Source organism: Oncorhynchus kisutch, linkage group LG20 (genome assembly GCF_002021735.2).
Source record: "Oncorhynchus kisutch isolate 150728-3 linkage group LG20, Okis_V2, whole genome shotgun sequence".
NCBI classification, from domain to species: Eukaryota; Metazoa; Chordata; class Actinopteri; order Salmoniformes; family Salmonidae; genus Oncorhynchus; species Oncorhynchus kisutch.
Window position 1 is genome coordinate 11,301,828 of NC_034193.2, and position 26,247 is coordinate 11,328,074.

The 26,247-nt window shown below is 45.1% G+C and overlaps 1 protein-coding gene across 3 annotated transcripts in view; it reads left to right on the top strand.

Annotated features, from left to right (window-relative positions):
- LOC109865341 (transmembrane protein 94) overlaps positions 1-26,247 on the top strand; it is a 33,560-nt gene that overhangs the window by 1,692 nt on the left and 5,621 nt on the right. Inside the window, exons 4-30 of one of the 3 annotated variants that reach the window (XM_020453429.2) lie at positions 12,785-12,910; positions 12,997-13,124; positions 13,815-13,951; positions 14,139-14,353; positions 14,520-14,671; positions 15,038-15,140; positions 15,227-15,313; positions 15,440-15,556; positions 15,640-15,696; positions 17,999-18,103; positions 18,174-18,329; positions 19,560-19,739; positions 19,847-20,156; positions 20,242-20,415; positions 20,609-20,711; positions 20,838-21,046; positions 21,202-21,380; positions 21,476-21,688; positions 21,768-21,867; positions 22,083-22,191; positions 22,383-22,572; positions 23,503-23,580; positions 23,682-23,767; positions 23,866-23,947; positions 25,296-25,554; positions 25,808-25,901; positions 26,013-26,183. In XM_020453429.2, the coding sequence (XP_020309018.1) occupies positions 12,785-12,910; positions 12,997-13,124; positions 13,815-13,951; positions 14,139-14,353; positions 14,520-14,671; positions 15,038-15,140; positions 15,227-15,313; positions 15,440-15,556; positions 15,640-15,696; positions 17,999-18,103; positions 18,174-18,329; positions 19,560-19,739; positions 19,847-20,156; positions 20,242-20,415; positions 20,609-20,711; positions 20,838-21,046; positions 21,202-21,380; positions 21,476-21,688; positions 21,768-21,867; positions 22,083-22,191; positions 22,383-22,572; positions 23,503-23,580; positions 23,682-23,767; positions 23,866-23,947; positions 25,296-25,554; positions 25,808-25,901; positions 26,013-26,183 (3,920 nt within the window). Of the gene's footprint in view, positions 1-12,784; positions 12,911-12,996; positions 13,125-13,814; positions 13,952-14,138; positions 14,427-14,519; positions 14,672-15,037; positions 15,141-15,226; positions 15,314-15,439; positions 15,557-15,639; positions 15,697-17,998; positions 18,104-18,173; positions 18,330-19,559; positions 19,740-19,846; positions 20,157-20,241; positions 20,416-20,608; positions 20,712-20,837; positions 21,047-21,201; positions 21,381-21,475; positions 21,689-21,767; positions 21,868-22,082; positions 22,192-22,382; positions 22,573-23,502; positions 23,581-23,681; positions 23,768-23,865; positions 23,948-25,295; positions 25,555-25,807; positions 25,902-26,012; positions 26,184-26,247 lie in introns of those variants that run through there. The other 2 variants (XM_020453430.2, XM_031799684.1) reach the window with 2 other exon arrangements.

Genomic DNA, 26,247 nt, shown 5'->3' on the forward strand with positions numbered 1-26,247 from the left:
GCTCATACAGGAGTAATAAAGGCCTAGAGTATATCAGTTCAAATAATATGAATTGAATTGTGATTTGTCAGGGGGTTCTGCAGCACCCTCGGTACCATTACTTCCCACGACTATGAATATACATGGGTTCTAACTTTTTACTTTACAATTGTAATTTATTTTCCCTGCATATGAAAACTGAACACAAGATGATTCACACAGTGAACCTACTGTACATGATGAGCTGATGCACACTAAGCTGTGAGGATTTTCCTACAATATTCACAACATATTGAGCAATTATAGTCTGTAAAATGACTTTATCAAGCCAGCTGCAGATGAAACAAAGTAAATTCTCTCTTCCCTCTTTTCCTAGTTTTAGCTTGCGGCTATAACTGTCTAGCTGGCTAGATTTAGGATATTTACTAGCCAATACCAGTGACAAACTTGGGTATGTTATCAACATATGGTAATACACAAACAATCTAGCTCACATATTTTGCCAGCTAGAAAAAAAGGCCACAAATGAATTCAGAAATGGAGGAAGCTAACGTTAGCTGATGCCTCGTCAACAAGAAGCGGAGGAAGCTAACGTTAGCTGATGCCTCGTCAACAAGAAGCAGAGGAAGCTAACGTTAGCTGATGCCTCTTCAACAAGAAGCAGAGGAAGCTAACGTTAGCTGATGCCTCTTCAACAAGAAGCAGAGGAAGCTAACGTTAGCTGATGCCTCTTCAACAAGAAGCAGAGGAAGCTAACGTTAGCTGATGCCTCTTCAACAAGAAGCAGAGGAAGCTAACGTTAGCTGATGCCTCTTCAACAAGAAGCAGAGGAAGCTAACGTTAGCTGATGCCTCTTCAACAAGAAGCAGAGGAAGCTAACGTTAGCTGATGCCTCTTCAACAAGAAGCAGAGGAAGCTAACGTTAGCTGATGCCTCTTCAACAAGAAGCAGAGGAAGCTAACGTTAGCTGATGCCTCTTCAACAAGAAGCAGAGGAAGCTAACGTTAGCTGATGCCTCTTCAACAAGAAGCAGAGGAAGCTAACGTTAGCGGATGCCTCTTCAACAAGAAGCAGAGGAAGCTAACGTTAGCTGATGCCTCTTCAACAAGAAGCAGAGGAAGCTAACGTTAGCTGATGCCTCTTCAACAAGAAGCAGAGGAAGCTAACGTTAGCTGATGCCTCTTCAACAAGAAGCAACTGTGACAACATGGAACCTAAGATTTATTTTTAATAACTTTCCCATTGAACAACATCCACAGTCCACTCCTCAAAGCCTGTCTCCAGGACTTCTCCAAAATCACCCCCAGATCCACAATCAGATCCATGACCCGCAGGCAGGCTATATTGAAAACTCGCCTGGCACCACAGACACCATCCATCGAGCCATCGACACACACAGAGCCCAAGTGCAGACAGTAGAGGTCGACCGATTAATCGGAATGGCCGGTTAATTTGGGCCGATTTCAAGTTTTCATAGCAATCGGAAATCGGTATTTTCTAGGCAAGTCAGTTAAGAACACATTCTTATTTTCAATGACGGCCTAGGAACGGTGGGTTAACTGCCTCGTTCAGGGGCAGAAAAACAGATTTTCACCTTGTCAGCTCGGGAGATCCAATCTTGCAACCTTACAGTTAACTAGTCCAACGCAATAATGACCTGTCTCTCTCTCGTTGCACTCCACAAGGAGACTGCCTATTACGCGAATGCAGTAAGCCAAGGTAAGTTGCTAGCTAGCATTAAACTTATCTTATAAAAAAACAATCAATCATAGTCACTAGTTAACTACACATGGTTGATGAGATTACTAGATATTATCTAGCGTGTCCTGCGCTGCATATAATCTGACTAAGCATACAAGTATCAAAGTATCTGACTGAGCAGTGGTAGGCAGAAGCATGCGCGTAAACATTCATTCAAACAGCACTCTCGTGCGTTTTGCCAGCAGCTCTTTGTTGTGCGTCAAGCATTGCGCTGTTTAGGACTTCAAGCCTATCAACTCCCGAGATGAGGCTGGTGCAACCGAAGTGAAATGGCTGGCTAGTGTCGTGTCTTTACTATCATTAACTGAAGACTTATAGTTTTTATCAAAGATTCTCTGTAATTAGTTACTGCGCGATCAACTAATTAATCACTTAACTAATTAACTAGGAAGTCGGGGCACCAAGGAAAAATATTCAGATTACAAAGTTATCATTTCCTAAAATAACTTTTCAGATGTTTTATCTGATCAAATAGTCTTTGAATTAATGAATTATTTACTGTACCTCACGTTAGTCTCATTCCAAACGTCGTAAATGGTTGGTTATCTGCACGAACCCAGTCTTCACTATGAGTCATCCATACATCAATTGTCTTAAATAATTTATTTATTACTAAGTAATTCACAGAAATGCATAAACAAACAAACAAACATGGTAAATGTGGTTACATGAAATGATAGGAGAATGTGCCCTAGTGGGCTGAACCGGCAGGGCGGCTTGTTTGACAAGGGGGGGAGTGGGGTCGACTAAGTCACTACAAAGTGATAGCTATAACAATTGAAATCCTAATCCTTACACATGAACGCTCACTCAGTCTGGAACAATTGCAATCAATATATATATATTTACGCTCAGTGTGTCGTCTTGATCACTTGGTGAAAAGTTCATTTCTTTTGTAGAATTGTCCGTCTCTCCCTCTCTCTCGGTTGTGGTTAGAGGGGATTGTTCAGAATGACATTCGTTATAGAATGGATGTTTCGGTGGTTGTCGTTCTTCGCGTTCAATGATGCCGAATTTCTAGCTGCAGACTTGTAATCAAAATCAAAGACTTGTTCTTATTCTGTCGGTATCGATAGTCTAAGAGTTTAACCACGTGGTATGGTTAAAAAGATTCAGCAATGGCATACACCTTTAGCCATCTCGTAATTGAGGTAAGCTTGGTCTGGTGATCATTTCTCAAAGTTGGGTTTTATTTCCGAATGGCAGGAAAGGGCTGTCCCAGGATGTCTGACCCTAACTGGGCTCAGGGGCGGTCCTCTGATTTAGTTCAAATCCAATTCCCTTTTTGAGTTTTCCTTCATTAAACAGTCCAAAATCACATTGTAAAATTGTGTAAACAGTGTCATACTCACTCATTCATCTTATACAACAATTAGATGTAAACCTTATATCTGGGGCTCTTATATAAACAGCGTTATGGTAATGTCGCCACACCGTCTCCCATGAGCTTCCCAAGTTGTGACAAACAGACCAGTTCGTAGCTGGATTCTTCACCGATCTTTTACACTTTCTCCGGAACATGACATTTGTTTGTACCTCAAGTTCTGTGAGGTGGAAGGATTTCCTTTGTCTCCATGAAAAACTACTCTTTATAACTGTGTCCATGAGGTCTTCTCAGGAATTTACGACCTCTGACCACAGCAGCCTAGTTGAAGGAGGCAAAGGGGGAGGCAGGGAGAGGGGCATGGGCTTGCTATACCCATCTTGTTTGTCCTGCAAGTTACAAATCAACATAAAATCATGAACTCGTGATGTCCTGTTTGTAGATCATCGTTGCAGTCCCCTCTGGTGGTTAAACTTGGTAGGCTTCTCTGAAAGCGCACCAGTCCACCACAAGGATGGCAGTTGATGTTCGGTTGGTGTTCGCCGTTGCGGTCCCTTCTAGTGATGTACCTTGGTAGGTTCCCTGGAAGCTGTAAAGTACCCAGGAAGGGCCAGGGGATGTCCTGGTTGGTGATCGCCGTTGCGGTCCCCCCCTCTGGTGGTTTACCTTGGTAGGCCCCCTGACAGCGGGGCATGCTGCCACAAGGATGGGCCGTTGGTGTCCGGGTTTGGAGTCGCCGTTCCGGACCCGTCGTATGGTCGTCGTCCAGACTGGAAGATCTGGGCAGTAACTTAGGCAGATGTTAACAACGCACACACACTCATGAAATATATAGAATTACATTCATTCCCCAATGAGCGGCGTTGTGGCACTAAGTGATGGTTGTATGGGGACTTTGTTTATGGCTCTATCACTTCCTAAGTGTCAAAGGAACTGAACCGAAAAGGAATGGAAGCATAAATGAAAGATATACAAAATATAGTTCTCACACAAAAATCATCTAATTGGACTGTATTCTATATACGTCCAATGTTCTGGCAAAATGACTATCATGACATTGTCTCTAATGCCATATCTAGGGCTTTCCTACTTGGTGTGTTGCTTAGGCACTATCCTAAGTTGATAACTATATGATAGGTTTACAGCTGTAAGGCACTAGTTTTGGCAGTCTACAGGGATGACCTATGGACTTCTGGGAAGAAAACTGGTGAGTGCTGTAGAGTCAAAGGCCTAGAAGTAAATGTTCAACTTTATGTACTAAGGCTGGTATTTTGCTTGGACCCTTAAGTGATCCTAGCATAAATCCTAATTGGATGTTCTGTTGTGCATGTGTGTTTATGCTTACACAAGCGCGCATGTCATGGAAAGAAAACCAAGCATCCTGGCAGATTACAACTTGTTCAGAATGAGTCTGACGTAGTCAGGTAATTTTTAGGTCAATGCCTGGAGGTCAGTCAGAATTGGTGTCGAGGGAGTCTGTAGTAGTTTTTACTACAAGTCACTGTGTCTTCCACTATTGTAGTAGCGATAGGTATGAAGTCTTTCATAGCTATGTTATCCACGGAGGAGCTAACCTCACAACGGAAGTACTCTAAGTATTGGACCAGTCGTACGTGGTGTGATCGTGGTTAATGATTCTAATAATTCTCCTCCTGAATGGAGGATTCTATTTATTAGTGACATGTGTGTTAACCATTGGAAGAGTGCACTGGAGATTCCCTTCCCTGTGTTGCACTCTGAGTGACTCCTATGTTGCTATTGTCAAGGGTAATTTGATTGGTTAGGTCTCTAACCTTCTTACTGATTGTAGCTGGACTGACTGTCGCTGGTATTGGTACTGGTGCTCAAAGGGACCAGTTATCCTACCGATTTATTCTGAAATATTATACTACCGGAACACATGATTGGAGCATTTTACTAGTTGTATTGCAGTTGAACCTACACATGGCAAGGAATGATTATTGTTACCATTTGTTTTGGAGGTGGACAAGTCCACTGGACTTCCTTTATGACCAGTGTGGTACACCTCAGTACTATTTTAGATGTGTTCTAAGATAATCCCCGTCTAGGTGCCTGTCTGCTCCTCACTGTTCTCATAGGGGAGTTTACAACTAGATTTCATTTATGTTCTGGAGGCCTCGTACGGTGTTGTCCTTAGTCTCGACCCCCCCCCCCCCCCCCCCCCACGACCACGATGAGGCTCATCATGGGTCTGGGCTACTATTCCTCCCCCCTTTGTCTCGGGAACCCCCACCAGCGGGTGGTGTTGGTGTCTGAGGCGCAAACGATAAGGTTGGACCCTATGTACGAGTTGTCAGCGGCCACGTTGTTATGAGAATGGCTGTAACCTTTCAACCAAATATCCTGGTGTTTGTGCTTCAAAATGCTCAGTGGCTGTAGAGGCATGTCAGTCACCACCGCGTCCGCGTGTGGCAACCTCTTCAGTACCTGCGAACTGAGACGAGGATATCGGTCTGTGATCTCGCAAAGTGTTTCACCAGTGGGAGTGATCGGGTCAATTGCTGGACTGACACCATTAGTGACATTGTAAGGGGTGACAGTCCCCAACAAAGTGGAAGGTGTATCATCGGAATCAGAGTATACTCTGCGCATCAATGTTTTTCTTGCTGAGACGGCCGCAGTGCTTGCGGAAGTGTCCGAAGGGCAAGAGAAGTTCATCTCAACTACCATATTGCACGACTGCAAGGAGGAGTGAAGTTGCGTATTCACAGAGACAGCTGGCTCAAAATCATGAAAAGAATGGTCAATCAGGTTGGCTGATGGAATGTGTCGAGATATCGGAATATCACCTTGGATCGGCTTCTGCCCCAAGAGGTTTCTAAACGTCTTTTTCCCAAGGGGTGCTTTCGACAGATACCCCTCGTGAATGACTGCGTTGCAGCTATCGTTAGGGGAAGACAGTGTGGTCGGTGGAGAAGGCACTGTAGCCTGTGACCATACCTGGTTGGTTTTCCAATCCATCAATGGGAGTAACCGATCCATCAAGTCTGCTCCAAGTAGCAGGGTTACAGTTTCGAGGCTGGTAACATACACAGGGTGAACGAGCGATACGTCCTTGATGTGTAGTTTCAGCATGACTCTCAATGTGAGAGGCGAGGTAGTCTGAGTAACCCCTCGTAGTGTAGTGTCGCATCGTTCCACTTTTAACCAACGTTTAGTTGGCTTCAAAGCCCTTTTAAGATCATCAAACAATGTTTGCGAGATGAGTGATATTGTCTCACCCGAATCAATTAGCGCATGACAACTTAAGCAGTCCTCCAGGACTGTTTCCAGGTATGGCCGTTTAGATTTGTGGTTAGTGGACATATTCCCCACAAAGTGGAGTGGTCGTTCGCAACGACGTGATGTGTCATTTCTGTTCAAGGTGGAAGCAGATTGACTTTTCCGATTTGGAGTGGGCTTGGCTTTAACGAAGCGTTTGACCTTTTTCTTTGCAACCTTTGTATCAGAATCTATAGACAAAGCCCGGGGGCTTGTTTCTTGATCAAGAGGGCCCTGGATAGGGTCTCGAATGAGAGCGGGAGAAATTAAAACTTTAACGTCCTTGCTATGGGTGTTAATTCCTGCGGACCTAGTGTCCGGTAATTCCCCGTCTAGTCCTTGTGACTTTTATCTTTTACCCTTTTCTCAAATGTTTCTCGCTTTAGTTCTTCACGTAGTGGAACTTCTGGAGAACATTGGTCTACGTTTTGATCATCCTTCAACCCTTTGTTACCCTTGTGCTCTGACCCTTTGTGTGGGTTGGGTGCAGGAACGTAGTGAAGAGGTCGATTTGTAGCGGTAGTCATGTTGATGGCGACGTACTTCAGTTATTTTGACCGCTGAGGTTATGGGAATCATGGTTTCATGGTAGAAACTGGTAGAAACTGTTGTTGTGCGTCATCTCTCAACGCTCCAATACCTGATAATGCACCCTCTAACTGGAGTGAGTGCTCCTGGTCAAACTTCAAAACCGAGTGGTCAGGGCTCTTAGCATTGTGAACTTTTGATGCCTCAAAAGCTGTGCTTGCAAGCTCTCTGAGTTGTAAGATAGGCAAGCCAACGTGGGCGGCAGGGCCCAAGTAGGTAATGAAGGTAGGATACATGTTCGACAGGAACATTCTTTTTTAAAGGTAACAAGTCTTCCATGCCTGTTTCAGTGAGTAGGCCAAAGTAAGCTGAACGAAGCCTATGATAGTAAGCCCGTGGGTGTTTGTTCTGAGCTTGTTTGATGGTGTTAGCCAGTGAGCTATTGTGTTTGCGAGTCACAGAACCACTAAATTCTAAATTCAGAGCTGTGGCAAGTTTAGTGTAGTCGTTTAGCACGTGTTGCTGTTGAAGATGAATGAACCTTGTCACGTGTCTATTCGCTGTTCGCTTCAACAGGTAAACCCTGTCGGAACCCGTATTGTTCGGGTAGCCCTCCAACGCGTCCTCCATGTCAGCTAGGAATGTCTCATTATCGTTTGGCTGACCTGGAACGGGGTCAAAGGTGGGGAAATTCTTGATGAGTTTGTCAAGGCATTCCGCGCCAAGCGGGCGAAGAGGGTTGGCTTCGTCCTGTGGAGAGATTGGGGCCAAAAGGCCAAGAGGAGAAGCCAAGCCTTGTTGTTGTTGGCCAAGAGGCACCATATTACTCAGTGCCGAGAGGAGGCCAAGAGGAGAAGACTGAGGGACACATGAGGGAGGCAAAGTCTGAAATCTATCGTCTTTAGTCCTGTGAGTACAGGGCTCCGGTTGCTTGGATTGGTGGTCATGCTGGACTTCCTCCAGGTGGTACCTAAGGGTGGTATTCTGCTGCATTGCAGAGTCCACTTGAGCGCTTAGAGTACTGATTTTGGACACGTGAGTGTCACACTTGCTCCTTTCGGTCTCAAACATGTTTTCGCCGCATTGATGGTCCCCAAGAAAGCATTGGGCCTCCATTCTTAAATGGAAAAAATTTGTATCCATCCTTGACTCTTCCTACAGCTGGACGCCCAGCCAAACTGAGCAATCAAGGGAGAAGAGGATCTGAGCTTGAGAGGATCTGCAAAGAAGAATGGGAGAAACTCCCCAAATATAGGTGTTCCAAGCTTTGTAGTGTCATACCCAAGAAGATTCAAGGCTGTAAGCGCTTTCAAAGGTGCTTCGACAAAGTACTGTCTGAAGGGTCTGAATACTTGTGTAAATGTGATATTTATTTCCCCATATTTTTTCATAAATTTGCTAACTTTTTAAAAAACCTGTTTTTGCTTTGACATTATGGGGTATTTTGGGTAGATTAATGAGGGGGAAAAAAACAAATCCATTTTAGAATAAGGCTGTAATGTAACAAATTGTGTAAAAAGTAAAGGTCTGACTCCTTCCCGACTGCACCGTACCTGATGAAGCCCGGATCATAACCGGTCTCTGCAGCTGGCTGCTTGTGATGCGTTGTTGGGATCCACTTTGAAAAGCAAAGTTTTGCTGAAGCATCTCCTTCCGTTGTTGATAACCATGGAAGTTCTCACGGATGAAATGAGCCCCGCAGATTGACGAGTGGATGGCCAATTCGTCCGCCTCATTCTCACAAATGATTCCTACTTTTTACAAAGTTTTCCATTTGCGTTACCAGAGTTATACTCACGTTTGCATAGCAAGTGCTGCTACTCCCTGCTACCACACAAAGGTTGGGTCCCTACCCCCCCTTGTTTTAAGGGTCTGGGGGTTGTTATGTAGAAGGACTAAGCTCAGTTCAGGTGACTTTTTAAAAGGACTTCCTACTCCAAAATGAAGGAAAAATATATATTTACACCTCCCAGAAATTGTTAAATTATTTGTTAAATTATTTTCTCACATAGCCTATGCATGGTCCATATTATCAGGTATACTATTAGCAATACGCATTATTACCTGTTACCCAGCTAATGCAGCATAGTGGCTATAAATAAATAGGCTGAAGCATGGGGTTGCCTCTGCATTTACCCTGTTGGGCCAATTATTAGCTAGATCCCAAATGTGATATTTTAACTAGTTAGCATCCTATTGATGAATTTTAAATCCCCAAAAACTTGCATAAACACTGAATATAATGTAGGCCTATCTTGTTTGGGTAACTTGGGGCCACTCCACCACCTGGGGTAATGTCTGTACTTCTCACAGAAACCACTTCATGGCAGTTTTTCCCCCAACACTTTCACTGGTGACCACTATTCTTGCTCAACTGAAAGTGTTTTGAGGGCGGGTGGCATTTTACCTTCTGTTACCCTACAATTAGCCCATGTTACATTTAACCCCACTTTCCCCTATGCACTCACAGGGAATAGCAGTGGTAACTTGCTTAACCATGCCACTGCTAAAAACTCTTGGTTTAAAATGTTGCAGTTTGCGCATATTTAGGAGTTTAAAAGTAGGAATGGAGGAATGGAAAGCTGGGGTCCTCTTTTTAACAAAGGCCATTAATTTCTGTTTTCCCTGCAATTGCGAGAATTGTTATGCATTGACTACTTGTCAGAATTTCATGTTTCCCTCCCTATAGCACTCGTAACTTGTTCCTCAAGGAATATTTATGTGGCATAAAACGCACAAGCCGACTAGGTAAACAGATCATTCTGACAACATCAAGAGTAGAATAGTTTTTCATTACTTGTTTTGTTTGCAGATGAAAAGTGGACGGTAATTTTGTCGTGGCGCACCACCACACTAAACAACTGCTACGGAAACACTGCAAAGCACAACCCTCAATACAGTTTCTCTTCTCCTTTCCACCCATGCACTCTTTCTATCAGCTTTCATATGCCTCCACTCTTTTTACACTCCTGTATCATCTAGCCAGACATTGCAGAGGCACATTCAGTCAGAGCTCGTCCAGCTGGCACTGGGCTGTGGCTGAGCTAGACCAAGATTCAGTGTAGGGCAGAGAGAGATGAGACCGGCTAGCCAGGCATTAGGATGCTGAAGCGGTGTCAACCAGGCTCTGACGTCCGGGTGTGTTTTGTGTGTGTCCATGTCTAGAGGATTTTCTGCTTCTTGACTCTGGAGAATTGTCCGTTTTATTTATAGCTGTGTGGGATGTGGAGCTTGAAAACAAAGCTGAGCTGAAATTAGGTGTCTGTAGAGTGTGGGAAAAGATTGGGTTCCCACTGACATTAGGTATGACTGTTCCTCTGCAGCTGGCTTCCCTTCCATTGTAACCCTAACCCACTGACATTAGGTATGACTGTTCCTCTGCAGCTGGCTTCCATTGTAACCCTAACCCACTGACATTAGGTATGACTGTTCCTCTGCAGCTGTCTTCCCTTCCATTGTAACCCTAACCCACTGACTTTAGGTATGACTGTTCCTCTGCAGCTGTCTTCCCTTCCATTGTAACCCTAACCCACTGACTTTAGGTATGACTGTTCCTCTGCAGCTGGCTTCACTTCTGTTGTGCATAACTATACTGAAAAAAATATATAAACGCAACAATTTCAAAGATGTTACTGAGTTACAGTTCATATAAGGAAATCAGTCAATTTAAATGCATTCATTAGGCCCTAATCTATGGATTTCACATGACTGGTCAAACAGGTATGCATCTTGGTCACAGATACCTTTAAAAAAAAAGAAGGAAAACCAGTCCATATCTGGTGTGACCACCATTTGCCTCATGCAGCTGGCTTGTAGCACACTGTGTAGGAGATGTTGATTGTGGCCTGTGGAATGTTGTCCCACTCCTCTTCAATGGCTGTGCGAAGTTGCTGGATATTGGCGGTATTTGGAACATGCTGTTGTACCCATCGATCCAGAGCTTCCCAAACATGCTCAGTGGGTGACATGTTTAAGTATGCAGGCCATGGAAGAACTGGGCCATTTTCATATTTCAGGAATTGTGTACAGATCCTTGCGACATGGGTCTGTGCATTATCATGCTGAAACATGAGGTGATGGCGGTGGATGAATGGCATGACAATGGACCTCAGGATCTCGTCACGGTATCTCTGTGCATTTAAATTGCCATCGATTAAAAATGCAATTGTTTGTTGTCCGTAGCTTATGCCTTCCCATACCATAACCCCACTGCCACCATGGAGCACTCTGTTCACAACGTTGACATCAGAAAACTGCTCGCCCACACCACGCTGTACACGTGGTCTGCGGTTGTGAGGCCGGTTGGACATACTGCCAAATTCTCTAAAATGACGTTTGAGGATTATGGTAGAGAAATGATCTTGCAACAGCTCTGGTGGGCATTCCTGCAGTCAGCATGCAAATTGCATGCTCCCTCAACTTGAGACATCTGTGGCGTTGTGTGATAAAACTGCACCTTTCAGAGTGACCTTTTGTCCCCAGCACAAGGTGCACCTGTGTAATTATCATTCTGTTTAATCAACTTCTTGATATGCCACACTTGTCAGGTGGATGGATTTTTCTTGGCAAAGGAGAAATGCTCATTAACAGGGATGTAAACACATTTTTTCACAAAATTTGAGAGGAATAAGCTTTTTGTGCGTATGGAGAATTTCTGGTATCTTTTATTTCAGCTCATGAACATGGAACCAACATTTTGTGTTTTTATATTTGTGTTCAGTGTAGAGGAATGATTACATTTATAGCATAACAATCTCTGCTAGAGGTCGACAGATTTACGATTTTTCAACGCCAATACCGATTTATTGGAGGACCAAAAAAGCCGATACCGACTATCATATCAAATCATAGACCTAATTATAATATAATAACACACAGAAATACGAGCCTTAGGTCATTAACATGGTCAAATCCGGAAACCATAAACCGTTACGTATGTTATCGAACGGGTGTCAACCCGAAATATTGCTGTTCCATTGCACAACCTTCAAAGTTATGTCATAATAAGGTAAAATTCTGGCAAATTAATTACGGTCTTTGTTCGGGAAGAAATGGTCTTCACACAGTTCGCAATGAGCTAGGCGGCCCAAACTGCTGCATTATACCCTGACTCTGTTGCACAGAACACAAGAGAAGTGACACAGTATCCCTAGTTAATATTGCCTGCTCACAGGAATTAATTTTAACTAAATATGCAGGTTTAAAAAAATATATACTTGTGTATTGATTTTAAGAAAGGCATTGATGTTTATGGTTAGGTACATTGGTGCAACGATTGTGCTTTTTTTTTGCAAATGCGCTTTTGTTAAATCATTAACCGTTTGGCGAAGTTGAAGTAGGCTGTGATTCGACGATAAATTAACAGGCACCGCATTGATTATATGGAACGCAGGACAAGCTAGTTAACTACACATGGTTGATATTACTAGTTTAATTAGTGATTATGTTAAGATAAGTTTAATGCTAGCTAGCAACTTACGGTGGCTCCTTGCAGCCACAAGGCCCTTTTGATGCTGCACTCGCGTAACAGGTGGTCAGGCTGCCACGCAGTCTCCTCGTGGATTGCAATGTAATCGGCGTCCAAAAATGCCGATTACAGATTGTTATATGAACTTGAAATCCGCCGACCTCTAATCTCTGCTCATTTAAAACCAATTCCTATTGGCTTCAGTTAGTTTAGAGTGACGATAATTATACTGTTCAGTTTAGCTGTGCATAGGACCAAGGCAAAGCAGCTAGCAAGGTACTGCTCTGTTTCAGCGGTCATGGGCAGCCAAGCTATGTGGACTAGGTGCTTTTTGTACCATAAATGTCCATGAATTTGTGACCTTTTGAAATATTTGAATCATTCTTGACTGTAATGTGATTTGTGCATTCTAACTATATATTTTGTGTCTGTGTGTGTTTCAGGAGGAGGGGGGAGCGGGGACCTTGGGCTTGTCCACTGGTCAGGCTCTGGGAACACTGAGGGACCAGCTCACCACCCTGCTTGACCAGCACCAGACCACAGGCCGTGGCAAACAACCCACTGCACAGGTAGATACTACCGCACACACTCACATACATACACACACTTTGTTGTAGAGCGTAATGAGCTGTTTTGTTTGTTGATGTTATTTTAGGAGCAGTGGGTGAAAAGCTTCCTTCACCATGGCAACCGCCACTCCTGTCTCCATTGGCCGGGAGCCGCCCTCACACTGCTGGTGGTGGTGGGACTTCTCTGTTGTTATGGCGACCAGCCGCACGGCAGGTGTGTTTGACTGTGGAGCTGGGACAATTGACAGAACATTATCGACACAGACCATACCGATAGCGTTTGCTGATATCGTTCATTACGATAAGTAACCTATACTAGAGAAATGTGAAATAAGTTTGATATGACATAAGTTTGCTAATATGGGTGATCGTTAATGGGACAATTGATGACTATAACCATCAAACTAGAAGTTATTAGTTTAAAGGATCATTTGAATAAACGGTGGTGCACATTAATGTTATGAACTTGGCGTTCTATTTATTGTTATCGTATCAAATCAGGCAATTGGACCAACTTTTTTTGATTGTGGGTGTTATTTATACTGGGACTTGTGTGGGTATTGTTTAGACTGGGACTTGTGTGGGTATTGTTTAGACTGGGACTTGTGTGGGTATTGTTTAGACTGGGACTTGTGTGGGTATTGTTTAGACTGGGACTTGTGTGGGTATTGTTTAGACTGGGACTTGTGTGGGTATTGTTTAGACTGGGACTTGTGTGGGTATTGTTTAGACTGGGACTTGTGTGGGTATTGTTTAGACTGGGACTTGTGTGGGTATTGTTTAGACTGGAGCTTCAACCCAAATGTTCCTATCAGAGCTACCTCACTGTAAAATAAGGTTGAAACACAGGAAGCCCCAACAGTCTGAATACTATCATATCTCTCCTCCTCTCCTCTCTCTGTAGTTCTGGGATAGAGTTGGTGAACGCTGCAGCCCTCCTCATGCTCTTCACGCTGAGCTTCATGCTGATTGGTCGACAGCAGAGGCTGAGGAGAACTGAGATGGTGCACCGGCTCAACAGCATCATCAATCAGCTCAACGGTGAGAGAAAGGGGGGGATGACGCAAGGAGGAGAGGAGATGGGATGAGAGTTGACAGTTGGACATTTAAATGGAGGGAAAACGTTAAGAAATAAACACCTTTACTTGAGGTTGACAAGTTTCCACCATTCTCGTTTAGGGATCCTATCTTTTAATTTCCCCTTCCACCCTCTCTCTCCCGCCTCCAGGCTACCTGTCGGGCTGGGCAGATTTGGGTGAGGGGATGAGGTGGTCTCCCTCCCTTTACCCTGACCTGTACACCCCCTCCTCCCCCTCCTGGTCGCTCCACTGGACCTACCGCGACTCCAACCTGGTCAACCTGCCTGTGTCCCTACTGGTGGAGGGAGACGTCATAGCACTACGGCCAGGACAGGAGACATTCTCTTCTCTCAGAGGCATCAATGTACGGCGAGAGGGATGAAGAGTGACAGGGAAAGAGGGGGGTAGAGAGAGGGAGGGAGGCGTAGATGGTGAAGGTGAGAGGGAAAGAGGGGGGTGTAGATGGTAAAGGTGAGAGAGGAGGTGGAAACTGCTTATGTGGATGTCTCACCTGTATCTCCCTTCTCCAGGATGACGATCATATAGTTCTGGAGCCAGGGGACATGTTCCCACCTCGTTCCCCCCCTCCCTCCCCCCGGGGGGACCAGAAGAGGGGTCCCCAGAGCCCCCAGCAGCACCGCCTCTTCAGGGTGGTCCGCACGCCCATCCTCGACAGCGTCAGGTGGGCAATGCATCCTCTTAAACAGTCTGACAAACTTTGATTTTGAGGTGAACGGGTTTGAGGTAATAATTCACCTCGAGCTAGTTTGATATCCAACCATTCTTGGTCCAAGAATTCAACGTGAGGAGAAAGTTTGCGCAAATCATGAATGATCATCTAGAGTCAAAGGAAACCTGAAATTGTGACGTCTCAGTGTGTCATTTTGAAGCAGTTTAAAGATTCAGGGCAGGTTTCCCAGACCCACATTAAGTCTAATACTGTTCTGAACTGCATGTTTGTTGTTGTCCAGGATGAGGCTCAAACCGTCTCATGACGTCATCTAAAATGACTGACACCCCTGGCTGAATCCACCTCTGTGCTTTACAGGAACAGTCTGGACCTGGCTCTGTCTCGACCAATCACAGCCCTGGATAACGAGAGGTTCACCGTTCAGTCCATCATGGCCAAGTTCGCCTGCCCTATTGTACTGGTGAGAAAAGCAGACACAGAAACACAGTTTCTTAATTAAAGCTTCTTGCCGTTGTCCCTCATGTTATCCCTCTCTCCTCCTAATAGATGACGTTCTTGGTTGTAAATACAGTGCGTTATTTCTTTGACGCCCCTAGCCTCACTCCTGGACGTTTCAACTTCATCCAGCTGCAGGTATGGAGACTCCCTCTTCCTGGCCGTGCCCCTTCTCCCTATTTACAGCAGGGTGGGCGATCCTGTGGGGACAGAATCTTTTCAAACCTATAAAATATTCCTATTGTAATAAGTGTTGTGTTCCAGCTGATGGGAGTGCTGCCCATCCTTCCCCTGCTGTTTCCTGTCATGTGGGTTCTGGTCAACACCTATGGCGAGGCTTGCGTCCTGGCTGAGTCCAGCAGAGCTTCTCCTACTGGCCTGGTGAGAAACGCATACATCAGCGCCATGCGAGACACAGAGAGATGCCTCCTGTGTGGTTTAACTAGCCTCTTCTCTCGCCCCAGCTTGCTAAGTTCTCCGAGGACACTTTAAGCAGCTACACTGAAGTGGTTTCATCCCAGGTATAACTTCTCCAAGTCCTACCCCTGCCTCCCCCCTCGTTCCTGTCCTCACGCTGCCCGCCCTCGCCCCTTCACCCACCACTGTGAAACCCTGTAGCTCACACACACCCGCCTCACGCATCTTCTTTTGTTGTTCGAGTTTGGGACTCCAATCATCTATTTGGTTTTGCATTGTTTATCCCTAATGTGATTGATTTTCTTCAGCTGGCATGATGAGATCTCGTCTCTTTGGCATTTCTATTGGTTCTCTCTATCAGCCAATCAGTCTTTCTCCGATCATCCCTAATGGAAGGGCAAATTTGACTCGTATAGTTTGAGCAATTTTTCATCATACCATTTCTTCAGCTAATCACGTAACCCTTTGACTCCCCCCACAAACCCCAGTACTCACCGCCCCCACCTCTACGTTACTGACACTTTGGCCTGGTCCAGAACTAACCCCCTCCCTGCTATAGGGCTTGGTTCTGGATCGGCCTTTCCCATGAGCCTGCCACTTCTGTCCTCTAACTTGCAATGCATGATGGGGAAACTGCCTCACTAGCTGTGTACTTCAACTCTCAAACGACTTCCTTTCCTTGTGTCCTTTACTCAAAAGTCTTACTTGATGAAAATGAATCTGGAAAGGGTTAGAAGGACCTGGGAGAAATATAATTTCTTAAGAAAAGGACTTAAGGAAAGGAAGCATCTGAGAGTATTGGGTGATAGTCCCTGATTGCATCGCCTGGACTGTAGTCAGACTGAAGACATCTAAAATGACGTCTACAAATACTGTGTTTACTCACATTTAGGTTTCAACCATTTTGGGAAAGATGGTGTTCTAGAGGTGTTTTCTTTTCCACTTTGCCACTAATAATATACCGAGCCTTCAGAAAGTATTCAGACCCCTTGACTTATTCCACATTTTGTTGTGTTACAGCCTGAATTCAAAATGGATGAAATATATTTTGTTTACACACAACAGCCCATAATGACAAAGTGAAAACGTGTTTTTAAAAGGTTTGCACATTTATTCACACCACTGAGTCAGTACATATTAGAATCACCTTTGGAAGAGATTACAGCTGTGAGTCTTTCTGGTTAAGTCTCTAAGAAGAGCTTTGCACCCCTAGACTATAATCGCACATGATTATTTTTGAAATTCTTCAAGCTCTGTCAAGTTGGTTGTTGATCATTGCTAGACAGCCATTTCCAAGTTGATTTAAGTCAAAACTGTAACTCGGCCACTCAGGAACATTGAAGCAACTCCAGTGTATATTTGGCCTTGTGTTTTAGGTTAATGTCCTGCTGAAAGATGAATTCATCTCCCAGTGTCTGGTGAAATGCAGACTGAACCAGGTTTTCCTCTAGGATTTTGCCTGTCCTCCGTTCTGTTTATTTTTTTATCACCAATCCTTAATGATTACAAGTATACCCATGACATGATGCAGCCACCACTATGTTTGGTAACATGGAGCGTTGTACTCCGTAATGTGTTGGATTAGTCCCAAACATAATGCTTTGTATTAATTGCTTTGCCACATTTCATGCAGTTTTACTTCAGTGTCTTGTTTGCAAACAGGATTCATGTTTTGGAATATTTTTCATTCTGTACAGGCTTCCTTCTTTTCACTCTGTCATTTAGGTTAGTATTGTGGAGTAACTACAATGTTGTTGATCCATCCTCAATTTTCTCCTATCACAGCCATTAAACTCTAACTGTTTCAAGGTCAACATTGGCCTTGTTTTGAAATCCATGAGCGGTTTCCTTCCTCTCTGGCAACTGAGTTAGGAAAGACGCCTGCATCTTTGTAGTGACTGGGTGTATTGATACACCACCCAAAGTGTAATTAACTTCACCATGCTCAATGGGGTATCAGCTTTTATTAAACCATTTTTACACATCTACCAATTGGTGCTCTTCTTTGCGAGGCATTAGAAAACCTCCCCAGACTTTGTGGTTGAATCTGTGTTTGAAATTCACTGCTCAACTGAAGGACTTGTACACACGAGTCATTTTTTAAATGAATTGGTAAACAATTCTTAAAACATTAATTCCATTTTGACATTATGGGGTATTGTGTGTAGGCCAGTAACACAATCTCAATTTAATCCATTTTGAATTCAGGCTGTAACACAACAAAATGTGGAATAAGACAAGGGGTTTGAATACTTATTGAAGGCACTGTAGCCCACTATACTGTAGATTATATTGCCTGCGAAATTGAGTCAACTATGTATCAACTATGTATTATTTTTTTAGTGGGTGAAAATGCGATGTAGCCTAAATGTGTGTGTGTGTGTGTGTGTGTGTGTGTGTGTGCAGGAGATGCTGCGGTGTGTGTGGAGACACCTGCTGGGCGTGCTGAAGGGAGAATCACAGACACTCTGCTATACTTCCAGCCTGCTACACACACTTGGCTCTGTCACTGTAAGTGTGTGTGCATTTGTGCTTTTGTGTGTGTGCATTTGTGTGTAACTCGCTCTCTTTCTCTTTCCAGGTGTTGTGTTGTGTGGATAAACGGGGTGTATTATCCTGGCCTAACCCCAGTCCAGAGACGGTGCTGTTCTTTAGTGGTCGCGTGGAGCCGCCTCACAACGACAGTCAAGAAGACCTGCGAGACGACCTCTCTGTCAACTCCGAGGACCGGGACGAGGTGGGTGGGTGGGTGGCTGGGTGGTATGTCGTATCTTCCTATATACCGGTATGGATGTATTTGCAGTGCCTTGCGAAAGTATTCGGCCCCCTTGAACTTTGACCTTTGCCACATTTCAGGCTTCAAACATAAAGATATAAAACTGTATTTTTTTGTGAAGAATCAACAACAAGTGGGACACAATCATGAAGTGGAACGACATTTATTGGAACTTTTTTAACAAATCAAAAACTGAAAAATTGGGCGTGCAAAATTATTCAGCCCCTTTACTTTCAGTGCAGCAAACTCTCTCCAGAAGTTCAGTGAGGATCTCTGAATGATCCAATGTTGACCTAAATGACTAATGATGATAAGTCTCCGTATAAATGCACCTGCACTGTGATAGTCTCAGAGGTCCGTTAAAAGCGCAGAGAGCATCATGAAGAACAAGGAACACACCAGGCAGGTCCGAGATACTGTTGTGAAGAAATTTAAAGCCGGATTTTAGAATATTTTTTGTAAATCGTTGACAAAAATGACAAATCCATTTGAATCCCACTTTGTGAGACAGCAAAATGTCGACAAAGTCCAGGGGTGTGAATACTTTCTGAAGGCTCTGTGGTTCCCATTGTCTTCCGTCAGATGGCGCTATCTGCCGTGAGACGATGACCTAGTTCCTGTGAGACTCGTTTGATAGGTGATGGTGTCTCAGCAGTGGTGGTAAAAGTAAAGATATCTTAATAGAAAATCACTCAGTAAAATACTTCTTGACTAAAAAAAAAATGTTTTAATTTGATTTATTTATTTATAAATATACTTAAGTATCAAAAGTAAAATTATGAATAATTTCAAATTCCTATTAAGCAAACCAGACGGCACGGGTACAATCCAACACTCATAATTTACAAACAAAGTGTTTAGTGAGTCCGCCAGATCAGAGGCAGTAGGGATGACCAGGGATGTTCTCTGTTTAGTGAGTCCGCCAGATCAGAGGCAGTAGGGATGACCAGGGATGTTCTCTTTATAAGTTTGTGAATTGGACCATTTCTGTCCTGCTAAGCATTCAAAATGTAATAGTACTGATAAAAATAGTACGGAGAAAAAACACATTTTCTTCAGGAATATAGTGACCTAAAAGTTATGAAAAATATACCCCCAAAAAACGACTTAATTATTTATTTACTTTATTTTAACTTGAGTGCTTTTCAGTGATTGAAAGAGTAATGTCTGGCTGTTCATCCTGTCCATCAGACACTGGAGGGGGAGGCTCTGCTGTGTATGCCAATGATGGATGGGTATGAGCCCAGCGAGACGTCACATGACACTGGCTGTTCGCAAGCACGGGAGACACACACACGCACCAAACACCCCTCAGGATCTAATGTCAGCTTCAGCCACGACACTGATGGAGGGGATCAGGGCCCTGAACAGGTAAAACACACACACACACACACACTGTATATAATTCTCTTGTCATCTTACTACACAGCATTTCTCTCCCCTCTCTCTCTCTTCTTTCTCTCGCCACCCCTCTACAGGATATGTCGGGTTGCTATGACAACGAAGCGGAGGACTACGTGTGTGATTACCACCTGGAGATGTTGAGTCTGTCTCAGGACCAGCAGAACCCGGTGAGTATCCAGTTCGACGAGCAGGGCTGGCAGTGCCACCTGCCCAGCCTCAAGCCCCTGGGCCTCAACATCCTGCTCAACCTGTGCAACGCCAGCGTCACGCAGCAGCTCTGCCGCTTCTCCGACCACCTCAGTAACCTGGCGCTGCAGGAGAGCCACGGGGCCGTGCTGCCCGTCCACGTGCCCTGGGGACTGTGTGAGCTCTCCAGGCTTATAGGTGAGGAGAGGAAGAGAAAGTAGACATTTACTGTGTGAACTCCATACACTCTGACCCCTTCTCTCTCTTCCTGGGGTTCTCTCAGGGTTCACTCCTGGGGCGAGGGAGCTGTTTAAACAGGAGAACCACCTAGCTCTGTACCAGCTGCCCTGTGGGGAGAAGGCCAAGGAGTCTGTCCCTCGACGCCAACATAACTTTACCAAGAGACAACCTCCCATCAGCCACCTCATCTCCCTCTTCATCAGAGACTCCTCTTCCAGTGAGAATAGCTCAATTTGTATTATAATTTTTTTCTCTATAGCTCTTTTGTTCTTTGTATTTCTCCCCTCTCACTCATCTCTCTGATTGGCTTCTCGCTCTCTCCATCTCTTGCCCTCCTCTCCTTTAACCCTTGACCTCTTTCTTGGAATCGTTTTGTTGCACCTCTGTGACCCCTGACCTCTCACCTCTAGATAACGTCCAGATGTTGTCTCACGGCTCAGCTGACCTCATCCTGGAGGCCTGCACTGACGTCTGGGACGGAACCGATATCTACCCCCTCTCTGGCTCCGACAGGTCAGAACAGCCTAATGACAGCCTAATGACAGCCTTATGACAGCCTCGTGAAGTCTTATGACAGCCTTATAGCAGCCTCATGACAACTATTATTAACCCTTAATATGTCTACCCCTCCCCCTACAGGAAGAAGGTTCTGGACTTCTACCAACGGGCCTGTCTGTCGGGATACTGCTCTGCTTTTGCCTACAAGCCCATGCAGGTGTCTCTGTCCAACCAGCTCAATGGGAAATGTGTGGAGCTAGCCCCCGGACCCAACCTCTTCTCTGGGGTAGAACTGCCCTCCACCACCCCTATCAAACATGTCTCCCGCAGGAACTCCTGGAGCTCTGATGGTGAGGGAGGGAGGGACTGAGGGAGGGAAGACTGGAGGATGCAGGAAGGGAGATGCTGCAACACTCACAAGATGTTGTACCTTAGTGTAACTTGGTCTTGTCCCCCTCCTCTCTCACTCCTCTCTCTCTCTCTCTCTCTCTCTCTCTCTCCATAGAGGGTATAGGAGGTGTGGAGAAGGACGACTGTGTTCAGGCTCTGAGTGGTCAGATCTTCATGGGGATGGTGTCATCACAGTTCCAGGCTCGTCTAGACACCGTCAGGCTCATAGACGCTCTGGTCACCGCCTGCATACGCTTCGTCTACTTCTCTATGGAGGACGAACTACGCAGCAAGGTGTGTGTGTGTGTGTGTGTGTATGTGTTTGCTGAGATGTATGTGATGATGCCGGTGACATTGATGATTGTCTGTCTGTTTTGTGAATGTGGTAGGTGTTTGCAGAGAAGATGGGCCTGGAGACAGGGTGGAACTGTCATATCTCTCTGACCCCAAACAGAGACAGTCCCTGTGACGGCGCCCCCAACAGCCCCGGCCAGTACTCCGTACACGATGAACATCAAGACTCCAGAGATGAGGCAGAGGGGCTGCTGTTACCAGAGGAGGAGCCCACTGATGTCCCCAGCTTCCTGGAGGACTGTAACCGGGTACAGGACCAAACACTGTTGGTCTTCCCTCGTCTGTCCTTTCCCCCTGTCTCATGCTAATCCTTCTGTCTCCCTCCAGGCGAAGCTACCTCGTGGTATCCACCAGGTTCGTCCTCACCTGAAGAACATTGACAACGTGCCTCTGTTGGTGCCCCTCTTCACCGACTGTACCCCAGAGAGTGAGTCTGAACATCTCCACTTACATGAAACAAACGTTTCTGTTTTTCAAAAACCATAGCATTTGTTACTGAGACATTCCTATATTTTAATATACAAATCAATTGACCACGGTATAGAAGTGTATTTTATCACAAGATATGCAATGTAGTTATGCGTGTTACAGCTACGCATGTGTGAGTGCTCTAAATCTCTCTCTCTCTCTGTGTGTGTGTAGCCATGTGTGAGATGATCAAGATCATGCAGGAGAACAGAGAAGTGACGTGCTGCCTGGGGAGCTCTGCTAACTTCCGCAACAGCTGCCTCTTTCTACAGAGTGACCTCAGGTACACACACACACACGTGATCACATGTCACAAACACGGCAGCTGCTGCCTAGTTAATTTATAAATAGTCTTTGATGTGCGTCCATAAGTACACTTACAACCACATAATACTGCTGGACTTAATGACAGTATGGAGAGGAATACAGATCACACACTATTGTTTCCTAACCCCCCACCCTCCCTCCCCCCAGCATCGCCCTGGACCCCCTGTACCCGTCGCGGTGTTCGTGGGAGACGTTTGGCTACGCTACAGGGGCAGGGCTGAACGGGGAGGTGGAGGGTCTGTCTCCTCTCAGTCTGTCTGGTCAACTCAACACCCTGGCCTGTTCTGTCACCTTCCACCAGGGGGAGTCGGTCAGCATGGTCAAACTCATAGAACAGGTGAGAAACACACACACACACACACACCAGAGGATGTGAGTGGAACTGGAGCAGAGCAGAGTAATTGAGTCATCTGGAACATGGAGAGTATAAAAGTGTTTTTTTTTAAGTGTCATCCTTCTCTCCTGCTCTGATTTCTGTTGTATGTATTTAGCCTACCCCATTACTAATGCACAGAGATGTGGATGAGTCAACCAAGAGCTAGGTCACACAGCCTGTATAATCACTCTCTCTTATTTTTATATATATTTTATATTTATATATATATTATATATTATATATAAAAATAAGAGAAAAAAAGACATGCATACAAACAGTGGGGCAAAAAAGGTATTTAGTCAGCCACCAATTGTGCAAGTTCTCCCACTTAAAAAGATGAGAGGCCTGTAGTTTTCATCATAGGTACACTTCAACTGATGACAGACAAAATGAGAAAGAAAATCCAGAAAATCACATTGTAGGATTTTTTTATGAATTTATTTGCAAATTATGGTGGAAAATAAGTATTTATTTATATATATATATATACACACACACACACACACACACACACACACACACACACACACACACACACACACACACACACACACACACACACACAGTGGGGGGGGGGGGAGTATTTTGTCAGCCACCAATTGTGCAAGTTCTCCCACTTAAAAATATGAGAGACGCCTGTAATTTTCATCATAGGTGTATATATACACACACAGTAAATATATATATATATATATATATGACTAAAAATGCCATTCAAAATCCTATTTTCCCTAACCTTTAACCCCAAACTTAACCCTTAAGACTAACAAATTCAGGACCTGAAAAAAGTACAGACTTTCCAAATGATTCTTGTTTTCCTACCTTGTCGGAACATTTTACAGACACAAAAAGATACAGTATATTTATTTTACATGTCTGGTTCCTTTCCAGGCACGTCACACCACCTACAGCATCCGCAAGAGTTTCCTGTTCCTGTTGCAGTGTCAGCTGACCCTGGTCCTCATCCAGGTGAGAGAACACCTGTACAGCCAATTCATTTCAGCTATAATAAAAGAACTGAGGATGCAACAGTTTCACCTGAATATTGGATTCCATTATTGTTGGTGTAGTTTCTGGCCTGCCTTGCCCAGCTCCCTCCTCCCATGAACATCACTGACATCCTGTGGCTGTCCTGCTTCAGCTGTCCATTGCTCAGGTACCACCACTACTAACCATATCGGTTTCACACTCGTGTTATCTAGTACAACAGTAGACTTACATGATACTAACCATGTCTCTGTGTGTTGTTGGCAGTGTGTCATTCTTAGGAAAGCCACCAGACAGTTCTGTGATGAATGTAGCCACAGGGAAGAACCAAGATGCCATCCCCAGAAAGGTACTATACCCGCTCTGGCCCGGTTTGACATTACACTATGCTAATTTTAGGAGGATTGTCATGATTGGCCAACTCCAAATATGCTGAGTCAGATGCTTATTGTTGATACACTACATGACCAATTGGATGGGGACACCTGCTGGTCTAACATCTCATTCCAAAATCATGGGAATTAATATGGAGTTGGTCCCTCTTTTGCTGCTAAAACAGCCTCCACTCTACTGGGAAGTCTTTCCACTAGATGTTGGAACATTACTGCAGGGACTTGCTTCTATTCAGCCACAAGAGTATTAGTGAGGTCGGGCACTGATGTTGGGGGATTAGGCCTGGCTCGCAGTCGCGGTGTTTCAATTCATCCCAAAGGTGTTCTATGGGGTTGTGGTCAGGGCTCTGTGCAGGTCAGTCAAGTCACACCGATCTCAACAAACCATTTCTGTATGGACCTTGTTTTGTGCACGGGGGCATTGTTATGCTGAAACAGGAAAGGGCCTTCCCCAAATTGTTGCCACAAAGTTTGAAGAATCGTCATTGTATGCTGTAGCGTTAAGAGTTCCCTTCACTGGAACTTGACATAATAAACAGCCCCAGATCATTATTCCTCCTCCACCAAACTTTACAGTTGGCACTATGCATTGAGGCAGGTAGCGTTCTCCTGGCATCCGCCAAACTCAGATTCGCCCGTCGGACTGCCAGATGGTGAAGCGTGATTCATCACATTTCCACTGCTCCAGAGTCCAATGGTGCTGAGCTTTACACCACTCCAGTCTACGCTTGGCATGGAGCATGGTGAGCTTAGGCTTGTGTGCGGCTGCTCGGCCATGGAAACCCATTTCATGAATCGCCCGATGAACAGTTCTTGTGCTGATGTTGCTTCCCGATGCAGTTTGGAACTGGGTAGTGAGTGTTGCAACTGAGGAAGGACGATTTTAATGCGCTACACACTTCAGCACTCGGCTGTCCCATTCTGTGCGCTTGTGTGGCTTACCACTTTGCGGCTGAGCCGTTCTTGCTCCTAGAAGTTTCCACTTCACAACAACAGTGCTTACAGTTGACGAGGCAGCTCTAGCAGGCCAGAAATGTGACAAACTGACTTGTTGGAACAGTGGCGTCCTATGACAATGCCACCACGTTGAAAGTCACTGAGCTCTTCAGTAAGGCCATTCCACTGCAAATTTTGTCTGTCGAGATTGCATGGCTGTGTGGTCCATAATTTTTTTTGCTGAAATAACCAAATCCACTCATTTGAAGTGGTGTCCACATACTTCTGTATATAAAGTGTATCTTAATCATGACGTGTACCATGGCATTCCTTTTAACATCTTGATTTTCCTACATATACTTCCTGCAGACGCAGACCTACTTCCTGGGTTGTTTCCTGCTGAAGTTTGGCCTGACCGTGTGTGCCTACCTCCTGGGCTTTGGCTTCACGCTGCACGAGGTCTGCCTGAGGACCAACAACCTGACACTGGCCGATAACACCACCATCAACTGTACTGATATCCTCAGGGTCAGTTCAGCTCGGGACGCTCCCCATTGGTTCAGAGAGCTGTCCAACGGCCTGCTGCTCACTCAGAAGGTCATGGCTGGGTTCCTGGCCCTGCACACCGGTAGGAGGAGCTCTCGGTGAACTCTCACCCCTGCATCTGTTAAGTCAGAATGCATCCTAAATGGCACCATATTCCCTATATAGTGCACTACTTTAGACCAGAGCCCTATGGCACCCTATTCCCTATATAGTGCACTACTTTTAACCAGTGTGTTATATAGGGAATAGGTTTCCATTTCAGACGCAGCCTCTGACTTCTGTTCTGCCCCTGGAAAGTCCTGTGTTCTGAAGTGTCCTCCCTTCCTCTTTTCCAGTGGTCATCTCGCTAAGTTACGTCCATCGCTCCCAGCCTCTGTGGAAGAAGAACCCTTTCAGCAACACCTGGTGGTGCCTCACTGTCCTTGTAGTGTAAGTGTGTGTGGCCTAATTGTTTCAAACAACTGTGAAGCGGGCAGCTGCAATAGATGTTTTTCTTTGTTGGCATCATCTGATACTCTCACTCTTCCTCCCCACCTCCAGTCTGTTGGGTCAGATGGTACAGGCCACGGTGGACTACAAGCTGTGGCAGGACAGGTCGGGTTCTTTGACCTTTGGCCTGAAGGACATCCCCATGCTGGCCTGGCTGTTGGTCTCCCTGTCCTGCCTGGTGGTGGTGCTGCTCAACGAGGCCGTCAAACTACACGAGATACGGTAAGATGAAGGAAGGAATGGGTGAGAGGAGGAAGAGCAGGAGGGGTATGATGGGAGGAAGATT